The sequence below is a fragment of the Thermobia domestica genome, chromosome 10 (assembly GCF_964235325.1).
Source record: "Thermobia domestica chromosome 10, izTheDome1.hap1.1, whole genome shotgun sequence".
NCBI lineage: Eukaryota > Metazoa > Arthropoda > Insecta > Zygentoma > Lepismatidae > Thermobia > Thermobia domestica.
This window is the reverse complement of record NC_137463.1, coordinates 228,767,403-228,786,600: the sequence shown is the minus strand read 5'-3', so window position 1 is coordinate 228,786,600 and position 19,198 is coordinate 228,767,403. Positions and strand designations below refer to the sequence as shown.

The 19,198-nt window shown below is 35.4% G+C and overlaps 1 protein-coding gene across 5 annotated transcripts in view; it reads right to left on the bottom strand.

Annotated features, from left to right (window-relative positions):
* Positions 1-19,198, bottom strand: part of wts (serine/threonine-protein kinase warts) — a 138,348-nt gene that overhangs the window by 20,780 nt on the left and 98,370 nt on the right. For all 5 annotated transcript variants that reach the window (XM_081729183.1, XM_081729181.1, XM_081729178.1 and 2 more), the window contains 3 exons: positions 11,569-13,988; positions 9,210-9,307; positions 3,047-3,225 (listed from right to left, as the gene is read on the bottom strand). In XM_081729183.1, the coding sequence (XP_081585309.1) occupies positions 3,047-3,225; positions 9,210-9,307; positions 11,569-13,988 (2,697 nt within the window). The remainder of the gene's footprint in view (positions 1-3,046; positions 3,226-9,209; positions 9,308-11,568; positions 13,989-19,198) is intronic.

Genomic DNA, 19,198 nt, shown 5'->3' with positions numbered 1-19,198 from the left:
TCTCGCTAAAGAAGGCATTACATGAATTTCTCGAAAAATATACGAAACTGAACATTCTTGAAGAATCAATTTTGTGTAAAGGATATTTGGATATATGTCACAACGAGACTATGGGGAGGATTCGGGATAAGTTCGAAACAAGACTTTCGTCTCCATCGATGAAACCACATATGAGGACGGCCGTTTTGTTGCAAATGTCCTGGTTGGTACACTCCAAGAAGACTGCTCTGGACAAATATTTCTGTTGACATCAGAAGTAGTGGAAAAAGTGAAGGATCAGGATGTTCGATAAAACTTTGTTTATTCTACAGCTTGAGGGAACTGTACACGACAGTATTCTCGTTCTTGTGTCAGATGTTGCGTTTTACATAGTAAGAACTGGAAAGGTTATAAAGGCATTGTTAACGGAAATGGTCCACGTTACTTGCCTCGCACATGTCCTGCACAGAGTGTGTAAGAAAGTCAACATTTTACACAGATAGACAAACTTGTTTTTAGTGTCAAGAAATTGTTTCTCAAACTCTTGTTCAAACTCCGAGATGGCCCATGGTGTGACACTGCCCACACAATCAATACTCACTCGGTGCGGCACCGTTACTGACAGTTTCTTTAACGCTGAAGCCTGCAATGCTATTTTCCATCGGGAGCTCATGTGGTTCTGATTCCACGTTAATCAGTAGGCCCACGTCTCCTTTAGCCTTGCTGCTGAACGGGACGTTAAACTCAAAGTCAACTCAACTCCAAGACCTTATGACGACACAACCGGAGTATATCACGCCCAACTTTGGAATGTTACTCGCACCAATAACTGTTCTTGAGTAGCACGGAGTAATCATGCAGTCCGTTTTAAAAGATTCAACAAGTTGAACATCTCAATGTTGGGAACATCGGGCAGGCTATGTGAATAAAACTGGACCAGGTGCTCGGAAAGAATTTGGTATACCAAATAATGAGCCAGGTGGTAAACATTTTGGAAGGAGAACATGCCAACATGGATATTTTTGACGAAGAATTGTCATCAGAAGACCTTTCTGTCTGAAGTACGCTCCCTGACAAACGTAGACGTCAAGAGAAATTTCCTCATGTATAGAAACGTTCTGGCTGACAACAGACGAAGTTTCCAGTTTGAGAACCTGTGAAAGACAATGGTGATACACTGCAAACGTATGTAAAATGAAAAAATCGAACTTTCATTTTGATTAAGTATGTTCAAAATATATCTTTTGGCATTTGTGTCTGTAACATTTTATGTATAATATTTCTGACTTTTTAGTTTCTTACTTTTTGATGGTCTGAATGTAAGGGGCAAAGAGAAAGCGTACCTAGGAATCCATCCCTCCCTCCACAAACGTGTTTCTGATTTTGACTTTTCGATTTTTCATTACAATTTGTTTAATGTTAGACTATAATTACACGATATACGTGGATTTATTATTATTTTTATTTTTCCAGTCACGAGCGAGACAAGGAAACACCACGTTAGATAGTAAGCTGCGATGCGCCAAGTTAGTGTATTTTATGCTGAATAATTTACTGTATAATTGACTATTCATTAAATTGTGTAAATTTACATACTTTATTTGGTTATTTTCATTTAAAATCAAACTTACATATTTCAAATGAAGAAGCTACGTAATTTTCTCTGGTATTGTGGACACAATGCCCATCATTTGGTGTATTTGTTGTATTCTTTTGAAGTTACAGTTACAAATTTGATCAGTCATTTTTTCACAATTTTTAAGTTATTTTCCCATGACTTTTTAGGACATTTTTACAGACCATATATAATTTTTTTGAGATCACGAACTTCCGCCTCCTAGACTTCAAGTCTATTAACATGATTTTGACTTAATACATCCCAAAATAAAAACTGAATGCACCGACATCTATTCACTATCATTATATTTGCAATTAAGATATTGCAGTTTTGGTAACGTCCAGTACCTTCGATCATCACTTATAACGATTTCTTCAATTAAAACAGTCGGTAAAACATGTGAATCCCGCAATGACTTAACGGTTTAATTACTTGTGTCACATGGCAAAAACACCAGATTACAGTTGCAGATGGTCTACTGTCTATTTCAGCATTATAAACCACTAAATATACAAACAGAAAACGGAAAATCACTTTTTTTTTCACAAGTTTAAAAAGCTTTCCAATATGATGGAAAAAAAAATGCAAATAAGCCGTGTAACTAATACAAAAATAATAAGAACGATTTTGCTCATGATAAATCCTGAATTCAGAGGTCTACGACATTGATATGGTCAGAAATATGTGAACAAAGATATTGACTTTCGAGTTCAGTAACCAGTCAAAAATTCCTAAATTCCCACATGATCTAAGAAAAACTTTGTATATTAGTTATACGTTACCTTATGACTCCTCCAATATTAGCAACAATATTTAGATATCTTATCTGACCACCAAAACTTAATCTGACCTGTATTTCAGCTATCAGAAACATCGGATATTATGTTCATGAATACATACTCAAGTTTGTTAAAGTAGCCTCCTACTTTTTCATGTTTTATAAAATATCGTAAGACCTAAAGAATAATTTTATTATTACTCTGCGCGTTGTGGACTTATTTTTCGACAACAATGAACAAAATAACAACATTTACTTTAACAAATCATATTGTGCGAGAACTAGCAAATTATGAGAAATTGTATTATTATCATTTTTTAGTGTGAAAAACTGAGTAAAATATTGATTAATAATTAATCATAGTTTTTTCGACAATTACATGTGAAAATTTTATGTACAACTCTCACGCAGACAACAATTTTCATTTTCTTAAAAGTTGTTTGCTTACTTTTCTACTATTTTGTTCATGTTTTAATTCGCCTAAAGCATTTAATACTCACGAATATTTTCTGCAGTTTATGTAATACTAAAAATAACGGTTTATTTTCAATGTTTTTTTCGGATAAATAATTAAATAAACCAAATAATCTGAACAAATAATTTTTGAAGACATAAAAAACAGAAGACGCAAGCGAAAATACAACTAGGAATTATTTAAATAATATTCATACCATTCTTTTGGTAGTATTTTGAATTGTGTGTCCATCGGAAGCCTGTGCACAGACCAAAATCCGTGAGTTTTATGTGGCCATCCTGATCTATAAGGATATTGTCTGGCTTAATGTCCCTATGAATAAAGCCCATTTTATGAACACTTTCTACAGCACATGTGAGCTCCGCAATATAGAACCTGTGAAAAAAAAGTAAGAATATAAAGACATGTTTTAACAAGAACTATCTACATGATTCAATGGAAAAGTAAGTTAAAACATTGCTACTGAAATCTAAACAGAACAAAATGGTTGCTCTCACTTGCTTCGTTCAGTAAGCTACTAAAGCCAGTAATCCAATTCCATTTTTTAGTGTGAAAAACTGAGTAAAATACTGATTAATAATTAATCATAGTTTTTTCGACAATTACATGTGAGTTTGATATGTTTATTCTCTATCTATACAATTACTATAATTACTGATCATTAGGGCAACCCAAAGGCATAAAAAGCATAACAGCAATTTACACATGGTTGGTACGTTGAACATGGTTGTAGAAGAAACTAATTTTAAAAGCATAATTTTAGAAACTAAACATAAAGCATAATTTAAAATATATAGCACAATTCTTGGAAAATTCTATTAGGAAAATTCTTGCAAAATTCGGTTTAATTTATTATTATTGCCAAGTTTAACACATTGTATTAATATTTTTTAAAACCAATATTTACAACGGAAAATCTTTTGAGAACATAACAATGCAACAATGAAAAGCTTATGTTTATTTCTGTGAACTTCTCGGTATAATCTTTTGAACTGGAGAAAAGGAAAAAAAGAATACTTTGTGCACAAGAACTCCACACTATATTATTATGTGTACCTCTTGAACTTGAACACTTTCTGTACTACTTTTTGGTGGCACCTTTTACTTTCCCTTTCTGTATATACGCACCTCTAAGGCGAACGTAAGTGATAATAAAACTGACTCGAGTAAAGTATATCTCTTTATAAGTGGAAACTTCACTAAATATGAAAGAAACTGGGTGCATAAAATATTAATAAATAGATCAAGATATTTAGACTCTTCAATGTATAGTAAATATTATACATTATACACGATTAATGTAAAACAATGATTCAAATTAACAATAAAGCATAATTTGGAAAAAATAAAGCATAATTAAACAAAAAAAAAAGCATAATGTGGGTTGCTCTACTGATCATTAATCAATCGTAATCCACAAACTTACTAACATAAATTTACATTCCAATCTCCAATCTTACTTTATACATATGAAATCTTCATTATAATCTTGTCTTAATCAATCCATCCGTTTGTTTGTACATGCTATAAACTTTCTCCAATAAAAACGTAATAGTATGTGCCACATTAGAATGCACTTTGTGCCCCGTTCATATATCTAACAATTGCTTGGTATAAATAAAATTTGAATCTGATCTAATGTTTAAGATAAACATATTGTGCATATCCTATTTCTTTCGTGTATTAGGTTATTTATTTTTATGGAACTATTACTATTCCATTTCAAGAGCACATATCATCATTTAACATCTCTAGTTACTAGAAACCATAGCGAATATGTTATCAATTGGACCTAATGTTTATTTTCTTCTGAAAAAAAAGCTTAAAAATACTCTGGAGTGATAAAGTGCACTTTGAGAATACTTAGGTCGCATCCGGATCTTATTATTTGGTGTTATCTTTAATTCCAACACCTTTAAAAAGTTGGTATGTGCTTATAAAATGTTTGAAAGAGAAGGTTAACTTTTACGACCTATCAGAAATAACTACTTATTTTCTTACTCTATCTCTTGAACTGGAAATATTTTAAACTAAAACTGAACATCTTTTGACACTAACATTTACATTCAATTTACCAATACCATCATTATATTTAAAGTTCTTTTTTTCTTAGTTAATTTATTATCTATAGTTATTCAACGGAAATTACACTCCCTGTCTTTTACAGTAATCTAATTGTGACACACTACTCTGTCATTTTGTTGAACACTTTAGTGAGTTCTCTTTCTTGGTATACAATATGGACCATAAACAAATATCTGATATTATCATACTTAATCATCTACGTTAAAGTATGACTCAGGTTTATTATCATAAACTTGGAGCTGGCACCAATATAGGATCGAGGAGTGTATCCGTCCCTCTACCACGAGGTGTAGCGTGCAGTAGACAGTGTGTCTGCTGAAGTGTGGTGCACGTGGGCAACATGCCGAAAGCAAAGATGCAGAAACGAAAAACATTGAGATTGTCAGCTTTTTCCAGACGCACAATTGTGCTCGTGCAGTGGGAGTATCTCACTTCAAAAACCACAGTGTGTGTGAGAAGGATCTATCAAGTCACCAAAGATATTCTGGAAACTGGTGATGGTCGATAGAACACGAATTCAGGCCCCCAACCCATAGCATGTGGCCAAAGGATGGTAGAAAAAACAAAGAAGTTTGTGAAATAACCAAACTTGTCAATGCGATAAGCTAATGTAAAACTGAAGATTTCGCATACTTCTGCGAGGAGAAACAGGAGCACAGCTGAAACTCGGTTCCGTAAAAGACAAAAGACGGCAAGGATACGAAAAGAAGAGTTGATAAGACGAAGAAAGACCGTCGCAAATTGAATCAAGAAGACATACCGTCGGGAGGTAACCCTTCCTTCATCATTGATAAGAAACGAACGTCGAATGGGATGCCTCAGGAATTAGTGCCAATTAATGTCTCTTTGTATCGGGTGTACAAACACCTATACAAACAATGGTGTAACAGAAATCCTAATTTCCGAAGAAGATGGTCTGGCCGGCAATGGCACAGGATGGGAGACTGTCTCTAGCGTTTGTGACCAATGGAACTCTGAAGAGTGAAATATATATTTCTCAGTGTCTGCGGAAAATTCTGTTGCCATGGCTACGTAGTCTAAACACTGCTGACCCTATTTTATTTTGGCTCAACAAGGCATCATCACATTATGTACAAGGTACCACTCAGTTTGTGAAGGACAATCACATTACATATGCTCCGCATGTGAACAATCCAACATCAGTGTCCCAGTACAGACCCACTGAATGGTTCTTAGGTTTGGTCAAGAAGGATATAACGGATAAGAAAGCTCCTCTGTGCGATCATTACACAGTTTAAACTCAACTGGAGCCGGTTTTCGAAACAGGTGGCACCAAACCACGTAAAAGCCTTCCTTGCCAACTTGTGCCGGGAAGAAGTTCAATAAGCCGCCTGAAGAGGTTTTAATTTGATTTGATTTGAGTCTATGAAATATACAGCTTAATTTGAGAATCTTATTATTCTTTTCCTCGTTCTTTGTTTTGTGACAATAAACTTGGGTCATACCTTACTCTGGAAGTATCCACAAGTGCCTCAGTGTGTCTGATACCCAATATACAAATATGATTATTCATAGTAAGTTTTCTTGCATGAAATGTATTACACATGCGCACAGAATACAAATATAAAATATCTTAGAACTGATGTAGGAAGCTTAACATTTTAAATAAATTTCGAAATCTGAAATATTTTCAACCGTAATTAGTATCCTGAATTTCTATGTAATTATACACTATTTCCTTTACATCTACATGCATGGAATAAAAAATGTTGATGAATTACGTCAGTAGGGATGTCATAGTGAAGTTTTATATTACATATTTTACTCAATGTTACATATTCTTAAGATATAAAATATTCTTTACATTAAACAGTTCTTAAGAACAAAATTCATTAGACTTTTGCTTGCATGTTAGTATAACAGATAAAAAGTAAAATTTAAACTGTCTCTTCTACCTTCCCTCTCTCCATTTCCAGCTTCCGACAATATACTAAATTAAAAGTATGATTTGCCTTCACTGTACGTACATATAAGTTCTTTGATTCCCCGCATCGTAACAATTACACTAGGTGCCGACGGTCTTTTAGTTTCCAGCTCTCAACACGGAGCGGCCATCAACACAAAGTGAACGAAAAGAATCAACAACAGAAGGTGGAAAGTACAAAGCAGGGCGAATAGTTACCTTTCATGCCTACTTTGTTGTGAGCGTTTTAATTTCTGCAGCCGGCGACAACAAATCTTGATTGAAGCATTGCTAACTCAACCATAGGATTTACTGTATATAATTCGTCAGCTTTTCATTTGAACCATTGGAGTTCTACGAAGAGCATGCTTCAGTATTTAATTTGTGTTTCAGCTGCACGAAGCCGGAATGGCTTCGTCTGCCTCTTTGTTATCTCGAAGTTGCGGTCTTGCATAGCAGTCGATGATGCATTTACCATCGATGGCAAAGTTGCTTTTGTCGAGTGTGTGATAAAAAAGTTGGGCACATTATGAAGTTTCAGTTAAGCAGCATATTAGAACTTCACTTCATATGAAAAACAAACAATTACGAAGTGATAAGAAGCAGGTTTACTGACCCAGCCAGATATCAGAGGATTCTTCATTCAGTTTCTTTTAGAAGGAAATGTGCGAAGCAAAGATTGTAGCAAACATTCCTTGGAAAAAATTCAAGTGCCGAAATTCCGTAATTTCCTTGAAAAATATTGAGGCCGCAAAGTCCCTAACCAGTCAACCTTTCGAAAGGGATATCTTTCGGTTTCCTACAGAGAAGCTTTAGAATTAATTAGGACAGAAGCAGGCAGGATGCTTTGGGGCGGTATGTACCTCATTTCATAGTTGGAAAGCTAAATGCTGATTTTCCACCTATTCCAAATCTCACTGCATGCAAAATTCCACCACAGCACTATTTCTGAATGATAATCTTAAAGTGTCGTATATGGATGGCGCACAAGAAGAAAAAGTTCTTCTTATGTACACAGACATAAGTGTTTTATCCTAACCTGATCCACTTTACTTGCATGCCACATGCTCTCCAATGCGTTGCTGAGGAAGTGAGAGTCAAGTTTCCGGAGGTAAACTTATTTCTTCCATAAAAAAAGGTGTTTTTGAAGGCACTACAACGTGTGTAAGTTTACAAGAATAATTGCCAGACGCACCACTTTTTTCTGAACCTATTATTACTACATGGGACACTTGGATACTGGCAAGTCAATTTTACAACGAACATTTTGAAGAAGTCAAATCTGTGTTTGACTCATTTTCTGTAGACTCAGCTGTACCGGTACGCCCTGCTCAAAATCTCTTCAAGGATCTCCAACTTGCTTGCGATACGGTATATATAAATAGCAATTTTGGTTGGACTGCTACAAGATCAACAAACTTGAGATTGTTGGGCTTCCTTCTCTGGCTGCAAGTAAAAAAACTGTCTGCTGTCGGAGGGGATGCGGAAGACAGTTCGAAGAAAATTTGACGCAGTGACTGAAAGGAATCTACGTTACAACAACTTATTGACAGTGAGCCACATTCTCAATGGTGAAACAGTTGACTCTTCTAATGATATTTCTCCCATCCACATTCACCTCCGAAGTATGCTCCGGTTACTTCTTGCGAAGTAGAGAGAGGTTTCTCTGCGTACAAAAAAAAATATTGTCTGATCGGCGATAAACATTTACTTCTGAACATTTGGAAATTTACATAGTGATACATTGTAAGTGAAATAATTGAACATATTCAAGTAACTTGAATTTTTGTAAGTACTTTTTGAGTGAAAAAATGTGGGCAATGAACATTTTGCAATGTAACTGATGGTCACATATTGTAAATTAAATAATTAAATATATTCAAACTGTAGTCAATATCTGAATGTACACTGCAAAAAGTAAAGAACATTTAATGTAATCATTCTAATAATGTAATTTGAATTTTTGTAAGTCCTTTTCAAATAAACTTATTCCTTTGTGAGGAAAGAAATGTAAAAGAAAATAAGAACCAATGGTAAAAATAAATATTTATAGTACATATTTTATTATGAATTTACATTTTTTACTTATTTCAGACACATTATTTATGTACATATTTTAGAAGTTGATATTACGTAAAAAATTGTGCTCTAGTAATTAAGTCTATTTTTCTTTCTTTTCTTATTTTTTAAAAGAAACTTTCATGTTTAAACATTATGATTTACTACGGTATTTATTCATTTATTTTTGAAGTTACCCCTATTATCCATTTATTAGGAACTACTTTTTTAGAAGATAACACAAAATATTTAGTAATTTTATATAACTTAATATTTTGTGCTATAATATTACCTTGCTAAGGGTTCCTGAAAAATTCCAAGTTTAATAAGCAGAGACATCAAATCGCCTCCCGGGATATAGTCCATTACGAAGTAGAGATTGTCTTTGTCCTGTAGAAGAAACCATACATTTAGTCATAAAAAGTACATTTTCTCACTTCCTTTGAAGATATTAAAAATAACAGCTCTTTCGTCCAATTGCAATCGAAACATTATTTATATAGAAACATATCATTAATGAAAAAACAAAGAAAGGAAAAAAACTCGTATCTTTCATTACAAATATGTAGGCGAAAACTGCATTCTATATATCAACTGACAAACGTTACATGGAGCTGTCCATTTGATTGAAGATCTTTACTAATACTTTTGCATTCCATCTAACAACTTTTTTCCCGTCTGATATCATAGGCGCTCTGCGAAGTAACCAACGTGGAATGGGGTTATTTTTAAGTGCATACTCTATTATCTGCAACTATCTACTAAACAATATAAAGTGTACAAAGAGCTATTCTTGGTACTATCCTTGAACACTTTCGACTATGAAACAGGAATACCTGATGTTTTGACAACGTTTTCCTTCAAATAGTTCGGCGTAGCACTGATGGTATCATCTTGCTTTGTACAGCAAACAATGATTAAATGTATCGTTTTACTAGACTATCTTGAAACTATTTTTTAAGGAACAAACACGACTTTCGTTGCAGACTGATCATAACAGTAGACAGAACGTCAAATGCCACATTTTAACAATGAATACTTACACTAACTTTCAATATCAAAAACTGTTCTACTCTTCTCACCAGAACTTCCACACTAAAAAGAACTCATTTGCAACGTCCTTCAAAATAATCCATAGACCAGTAGTAAAACAATATTTCGACTCGATGTTTGACACTTCTTCTAAATCCTATCCTATATATCAAAGCAGCTTTACAGATTGAAGGCTACATGTTAAATTGGTCACAAGGAATAAACTACAAGAGATATGTCCGTGCATATATATATATTCTCCCTTTCTTTCTCTCTCACACACACTCCCATGTCAACTAGTGTTGATAAAAAAAAAATAACGGTTTTAATTCAACTGATAAATTTTATAATAATAATTCAGTGGTTACTAGAATTGGTTACTTGAACTAATGATGAAATTTTTATCAACGAAATTCATCAGCAATCAAAGTTTCATACTTGGATATATGATCAGTATAACCAGTATAATGCTTATACTCATGATTATATCCAAGTATAATACTTATGGGTATGATCATAATAATACTGAATGACTTAAACTTCTGACATCAATAAATGTACCTATACACTCAATCCAGCTCCATTTCTTGTATTACTGGAAACACATGTACACTCGTTCCTTAAAAGCTAATACTTACCCTAATCATTTGTTCTACAATAATTTCATCAATTTCTTAAGAAATTATTGCAATGCATTTATCCGAAGTTTTCTATTAAATATATCATCTCCATATTCTTATGGTTCTTTTCTATTAATTTTCCATTAACACATGAACTACCTCACTCCGACAAAAAAAAGTTGGGTACTGACTGCTTTTCTTGAACCCGACACAAAGAATCTTTGTTGTTTTCGAAAGCTGTCATTTTATTTATATATGAAGAATTCATTACACTTCTGAGAGATAAGGAAATATTTTACGAAATATTCAAGTTACTGGCAAAGTAATAAATGACACGCTACGCCTTCCATTTCTCGGTCATTTTTTCTTCTCTTTTATCAAGTATATCCAGTGGACAGATTAACGAACACATGCAGGCTTAAAATACTCTTGTGTATATTTTAAATCTGTCTACTTGTTACAAAAAATCCTTTTATTGACAAATACTTATTAACATGAAGAATAAATCAATCAATAAATAAATAAACCCGCTGCATTATACTGTGATGACATATATATATATAATGCTAATGTAGAAGAGAACCGCCACAAATGGTATTTAACCAAACCTGCTTTCATCGGATATGCTACATTAGCAAACCAAATCAAATAACAAAGAAATAGAAAGCAAAGCGGAAAACTGACTAGATATATTTTGCTAAACAATAGTTTTCAGACTTTGCTGTCCCATGATTATCAGACTTTGAATCAACGACTTGAAGATGACATCTTACTAACACAGTTGAAACTTTTCGAAGTACTGAAAATGCATTAAATTAGTCCTAGAGATGGTGTAACATTTTTACGTTTTAGTTTTAAAAAAAATCCAAAACCGGTATTACATACCGATGCACAGATTCAAATCAACACTGGATGTGTCGTCTGAAATGAAAACACGTTAGTTCAATACATGCAATGACAAATATACTATTGAGATTCAAGAAAATTAATCTTACTTACTTGAAAAGATATGTACAGTTTTACAACCCACTCATTATCGGCTTCCGCTAAAATGTCTCTCTCTGCTTTCACATGTGCCACTTGGTTTCGTTTCAAAACATTTGATTTTCTAAGAGTTTTCATCGCATACAAATGATTAGTATCGAGCTTTTTCACGAGCGCAACTTCACCAAAAGCACCAACACCTATAGTCTTAATTTTGGTGAACATCGACTTGTCCATTTTGGCTCTTTTCAGTCGGAGATAGTTGGATTCCTTCCGACAAAGCATCTTCCTCATTTCACACTGCGCTTCTGCACTTAAACCGATCTTCGCCATTTCGTTCTCCAACTGACGTCTTCTGTACACCCTCTGCTGATACGACTTGATCACATTTTCTACATGTTGTTCCATGAAGAACTTGAAAGCCTGCGGTGAATAATTACGAACTTTCGAATCCCTTCTTTCTTCTTCCTTTTCCTTACTTATATGTTTCCTCTCTGGGATGGGAGACTGGTGTTTATACGGAGGTGGAGGTGGTGTTGAACCTGATATCGGTAATCCGTTACCGTTATTTACATTTCCAGCACCTCCATTTGTCACACAATAACCTGCACGTCCATTTTGATTAGAAACACAGTTCGGTGTGGAAGCAATTGACGATGGACTTGAAGACACCGTGTTTTCCGATTGTGTGGAAGGCGATGTTGAAGTAAAGCTAACTGGAGACGGGGAAATCAGCCTAATTTCGGACTGAGAAGTGGATGACACAGGACTATCAGATCGAGATGTATTACTGGCAGTTTCCGCTCCAACAGGAGAGAATTTTTGCTGCAACTGCTGATGGTGGGGAAGCTGAGTGTGATGATTACTATGTACAGAGTTACATCCGTTCAGTCCGCTTATTGGAACATTGTTACAGGACTGTACTATAGGCGACGTTCGGGCCGGCCCTGAACCATCTATAGTACTCATCTGTGCGGACGTCACTTGAACTACGTCGTCTGGAAGCGCACTTGTCGCTGACGCCAAGGGTGGCGTTGAAGACACTGAATGAGCTAAAGTATACGGAGGCGGTGGGGGTAGAGCCCCTCCTTGATGATGATGTACTGCCTGTGAAACCTGTGTTCCTAGACCCCTTTGAGCAGCTAACGCTTGCATTGTCGTCGCGTAACTTGGTGGGTCTGTCGTGGGGATGTTTAAAGCAGACGTAGTGGATGTAGTGACTGGCGATGGTGACGGGGGGAATGTTAATGGACTTGATGCAGCAGGATACGCTTGCTGTTGCTGTGATGTTTGAAGTTGTTGCTGTTTCTGTTGAATTGTGATGGAGTACGGCGGTGGTGGATGCTGCTGAGGAGCTGCTTGAGTGACCTGACCCTGTTTTTGTTGAATAGACGAAGCGTAAGATGGTGGTGGAGACGTGACTGGAGGTGATGTTGGTGCTATCGCCGTCTGTAAAACAGGTTTCTGAACCTGGGTACTTTTAACAGACTGCATTATAATGGGAGGTTGAGTCTTTGCCTGACGGGCACCCCAGGAATGCATCGGTGTAGGCCTCGCTACAGAAGTAACAGAAGTCCCTGATGGCGCAACAGTTGTACCGGACGATGACGCACCTGGTAGACAAGCTGTTGGTGTTAAAGGCACTGCGTGAGTTATTCCAGAATACACACTGACTCCTGCAGACGGACTTTTTCTATAATCTTGAGTTGGGCTTTGTCTATTCTGAATAGAAGCACTATATGACGGTGGTGGTGGGGTTACTAATTTTGGGGTCGAACCGGATGTCGCAGCAGATGAAACAAGGGAATAAGGGGGTGGTGGTTCACTGCTAACACCTACAGTTCCATTGGTTTGGTATATACTTAAAGCCTGCATTTGTTGGGTTAACTGTTGTTGGACTTGAGGACCATTTTGAACAATCATTGGTTGCCTTCCACCTGTACTCCCACTACTTATGGACACTGGACTTGTACCTCTTTGAGGTGTGGGACAATTCTGGTTTCCAGAACTTCCCAAATTTAACACTTGGCCTGGAGAGCGAGTTCCAACAGTCGGAGGAGTCATTCGTTTCAAAAGTTGCTGTACATTGGTGGGAACTTGACTTGGAACATACGGATATTGTTGGCTACGATACTCAGACCCTACATGAGGCGGAGGGGGCGGAGGGGGTGTGGTAGGAGGGCCCTGGGACGAAGAACTACATCGTGGCGGCGGAGGAGGAGGAGGTTCCGTGAAACTAGGAGAGTACTGTCGACTAAGCTGCTGATGAGAGATTTCAGATGATGGTGATGGCGCCGAGAACGGATGTGACATAAGTCGAGGACTATCAGAGCGGGAACTAGCAGCACCACTGTCAAGAGCTGGACTACCTCGAAGATTCAATTCTCTCTCTAAACTTGGTTTTCGTATTAATTTTGTTCCAAGGCCTGGCAATCCTGCAACAGAAGAAAGCACAACTATAGTAGGGCCTATAACAGGCAACGGTATAAATGACATTACAAAGTTAATGTTCACACTTTTTAACTTCTAAAAATAGAACAATGTATAGTCACATGAGGAAAGTAAATGCGGAAGTACTTAAATATAGTAAAATGCTGATATAAACAGACCTTCTATAAAATTATCTGAGGAAAAAATCCAAAGTCAAAATTTTTAAAGCTATTGTATTAGCTTAACATTTAATTTAATGTCACTCTGACGATGACCAAGATAGCAGATTATCTCTCTTGCCTTCTTTTCACAACAATTTTTTTTTAACTTCTTGCTATTTGTTCCTAAAGGGTCAATTTCTATTTTTTCACATTTCGTTTCCAATTGTATGTGAATTTCAGAAGTATCTTTTAAAATACTTTTAAGTACAATTGTCAATATTCTTAAAATATTCCTTATTTAAGGTAAATAATATCCTGCAAACCAATTATTATTTCATAGCGGACACCGTAGTCGAGTAGTTAGTGTTGGACCCACGGATGTGCGTGGTCCCGGGTACGATTCCCGGCCAGTGCTTCCCAATTTTCGGCGTCCACGCAATAGTCAGGCAAACTGCTGAGTCATGTGAATAAATGACGTAACGGCCACTAAGTCCAGAAAACTCCTAATATGCCTGTTAGGGGCAGAGCGACACAGCGCGCTGACTCATGTTAGTTCCCAGGCTGGACGTAGTTCAGAAGGTTGCTAAAAGATGGCGTTGGAGGGGCCACAAGTCCACAAAGGACTGTTACGCCAAGCGGTTTGGTTTGGTTAATCATTACTTCATATATCTAGCACGAACTGTCAAAAATACGGCACATGTCATAAAAGTATTTTAAGTAGCATTTTAAGATTAGTAATTTTCACTGGAAAGCAATATTTTATTTATTTTTTCTATTATTTTCAAAATAAAGAAGTAGAACGGAGAAAACGACCATAAGGTCAAGAAAATTGATTTGATTGATTTCTCCTTCAGCATCGAGGCTATACAAGACTTTTCAAGTGAAATCCAAACCAGGGATCGAACGAAAACCACGCACCTTAGCCATTTGCCTACGGCCTTTAATAATAAGGAAATCCAAGCCACACGAGCCATAACAGTTCCCTCGTAATACAGGTATGCTAGCACGAATTTTCATAATTATTTATTTATTTATTATTTTTTATTTTTATTTATTTATTTACTTATTTTTGCTGTAAGAAAAAAAACTGTCACACAAAAATATTAAGAGTACAGCCGAATAAATGGATGAACGGGGAAATGGAACTCAACAATACGTATGAGTCAGAGTGTACAGAAAATAATTAAATCAATATGTCTGTGCAGATATCGCTCACAAGGAAAACAAGCCCCCAGCTTTAACGAGAAATTTCCTTCGTGGAAAAATAATATAAATCAGATCCTTTGCGAAGTGCTTCACAATAAATTTGACCGAATTGGACTGGCTTCGAATAGGATCCACAGGAAAGGCTTTTGTTTCTGTGGTAATAACCCTGAACCTTACCACAGAACTTCGGTATTGCTCAAGTCATGAAGTAGAAGAGAACTATCAAACACGTTTCAAAGAAAGAAAAAAATAAATAAAACGAACTTTTGTGACATAAACCCCTAAGTACAGATTTCATTACAGTTTTACCTAAGGCCTGTGACAAACATCTTGGCATTTCAGCTAAACGAATAATAAAACACAAGCTCTGGCGTGACGTTGCCAAGTGGTAAAGGGGTGTGGCTATAGGTAAGCAGACAAACTACAGCACGGTCAAGTGGCAGAGGATAGACGTGGATGTGTACAAAATAAACGTGGCAATACCGCTGGACTCTCATTTGCTAGCACCATTTAAAGGGAACTTGGAGCGCCGCCTTCAAATGCCAAGATGTTTGTCACGCCGTTTAGTTACATTTGTATCTCGACATCCTTTTTAATGTGTTATATTGTTATCCATTGCTGGAATTTGATCGAAGATTTTTTTCACTCTCATGACAAACAAACAAATAAACAAACAAACAAACAAATGCGCAAACACATTTAGGTATATTTCTTTTAACTTGGTAAACATGCCACGAAGATATTCCCGTTGAGGCAAAACAAGTTTAAATAATCTCTAGGTCTATACAAGTGTAGGAGCACCGTTCCCATTTCACAACAGGTGGATCCTTTGTGACTGACGAAGTGCGACACTAAAAGCAGCAACATCTACAATATTGGAAACCATCACTCAGCTCGTGCACTGCATGGAAGTTGGTGTTGTAGCATTCACGAACCTTATGCTCGTGCTGGAATAGATTATACAAGATGACAGAATTCTTACTGAACACTTAAGCAAGTGCCGAATTGCTGGCAAATGTGCCTCCCGATTCCTGACTACGAATGAAAATCTGGATGTTTGCAATGAGCTTTAGGTCATGGTATCAGAGGATGATACTTTCCTCCACTAACATTGGATATGACATGGTGGATTCTTTCCATTTCTTAAAACTTGAAAGAGGTTCAATAAATAGTTTCCACACTAGTAAAAATTATATGTAACAACAGTGTTTCAGAAAGTTACTTCAATGTCCATTCTCGCACTAGGACAGCTGCATACGGGACGACTACGATAATGATGCCAGTCCGTTCTTCCACTTTTCTATCACCCCTTTGTCAAATTATTGCAGGAGTCAAAAAATAATTTTACAATACACAAAATTTTATCGTATCTACAAAACATTACATAGTAAAATAGCCCACGTGAATTGTCGTTTATTGTTGAGCAGTTCATTACCTCTAATTCATTCAGCTGAATTCTAGGTAATGGGGAACACCTCAACATTATTTCTCAAATAGTATTTTGCAGTTAATATATAACTACATAAATTTTACAGTTGTTCTTTGATTTTTATCAATAGTTCGAAAAATGTAAAATTAAATAAATAAAATCATGTGTGGAAGACTAGTGATTATCTAAGTATTTCCATCAATACAGGTGGGCGTCATCTGAAGTTATCCAAAAGTACGTGTATACGGGTATGAAACAGAAGTGTACATAAATGGGGGCAAAATAACTAAGATTTTCGATCATTATTATTATTTTTCAACTTCTTTATTTAATTACTAACTTTTCTTTCCTCTAGTACACTCTACAATTAACAAAGTATTTGTCACCCGGGTTCATTCAAGTCGGTTACACAGTTTAGTTTCCTGTCTGACATTAATGCAATCCATTTTATTTGTATCGTTTTCGTTACCTAACGCAACTTAATTGATATATGAAATTTACATACCTTATTATTTTATTGCATATAAATAATAATATTTGGAACACAAACAAAAAGCAAGTTTTGTTTAATTTTTCCCTTTCTTTTCTTTATTCCTTTTTTAAATGAAGTGTGCTTATGTAATTTTCCTAGTTCGATTTTTTTTAAACTTTACATTGCTTAATGCGGATTTTATTTGCAAAATTATTACAGTAGACTCCCGACTGTCCAGCCTAATGTGATGGAAGGACAGGGCGGATAACAAAAAAACCAGAGTTTTATAATTCTCACTTCCTGTCCCACCTATACCATTAAAAGCACACTTTTTATATGAAACCCCGTTCTTATTCATATTTTCAGAGCTCTTACTATAAGTCAGCACTTTATAAGCATTTGTTATTTATTGTTCTGTAAGTTTTAAAGCTTTACCACAGAAAAAGAAAACTCAAGAATAAAACCTGTTGAGAATGCTCCAAGAGCATTGCCAGAACGAACTTAAAAAGAATTCATGTTTCTTATTAACTTCTACAGGTCTTATTTAATTTGTTCTATGTACTTGATTATTATACTCATTAAACAATTCTTGTAAAATATCTATCCATTTATAATTTCCTTGAGTACTAACTTTTTTTTCTTCACATTTTTGTTTAAAAAGTTCTGTTAAAATGTTCGACGATATGTTGTTTTACGACGACACATGTTCAGAATGAAGAGTTCAAAATTAAAAAAAAATCGCAAAATATAATCTCTGTATGACTTACGGTTCCCAAGATATGACTCTTTAAATCTTTCGAAATCCGAACTTTTTTGGTCAACACCTGGAGACGGTGGCCAATGGCCACCGGTTACTATTTGGTACCAAATGTTCATCCTCCACTTAGGAATTCATCAACACCAATAGAATCTCTCTATGACTTGGTTCACGAGACATGGGTTCTTAAATCTCCCGAAATTGAAACTTTTTGGCCAATATCTCGGGAACGGTAAGAGTGACGCGAAAAATTCCATCACTTCTTTCAAATAGTTTTTAATGCTCTATCGAATGGAGAGCTCAAAATTGAATAATTCGCAAATAACAGTGATACAAACAGACAGAGAATTCAGTAATGAACTTTTTAAGTTCGTTGAATATTGTACACATTTTAAGATAATTTTCAAGATGTTCAAGTTAATTATGTGAAACACAAAAAGATGTACCCTCTACATAAATACAATTTTAAAATAAACGAAACATTAACATGAAACGTAGACCTAATTTTAAAAATATAGACTTATTTTATTGTTCTTTGATAAATAATTACACAAATGTAAAAAAGTTCCTAATAAAAAAAAAAAGAAAATTTACAGATTTTAGTTATTGAGAAATTCTTGATAGATGGCTGCTTCTCCTTGGCAAACTGATGTTTTTATGGTGGGTTTTAGTCGACTGGATCAAAATAATTATTCTTCGGCTTTTTCGGACTTTTTTTTTTAAACTAGGCTGGATAATTATGAGCGGGAAATTCGAGAATCTACTGGATTAGTATTTGTGGTAATTTTGATATATGGTAGAAACTTAGCATGGTAGTAAAGGTAATTTTATTGTTATGTTTTGTCAATATGTTTGGAACAGAAACTTCCGGAAAAGTGTAACTATAGATTATGCCTCCTCAAATTTTAAAGATCTATAGAAATGCGATATACGCGCTCGGTCTATGCTATTTCACTGTAAAATGCCACTTGCTCTTCAAACACGTGACTGTCGCTTGCTCCTCAAACATGCGACTAATTTAAAATTTACTTTAAGGTTAGTTTAAAGAGAAGTTTTGCCGATAGGTGTCACTACAGTCTTCGTATCGTATCTCATTCGTATCTCTCTCATGTATTTTTTTACCTTTCAAGAAAATTCACGATTTCTCTTACAAATTTCAGCCTGCAGAGTTCAAATATTTTTAGAAGGAA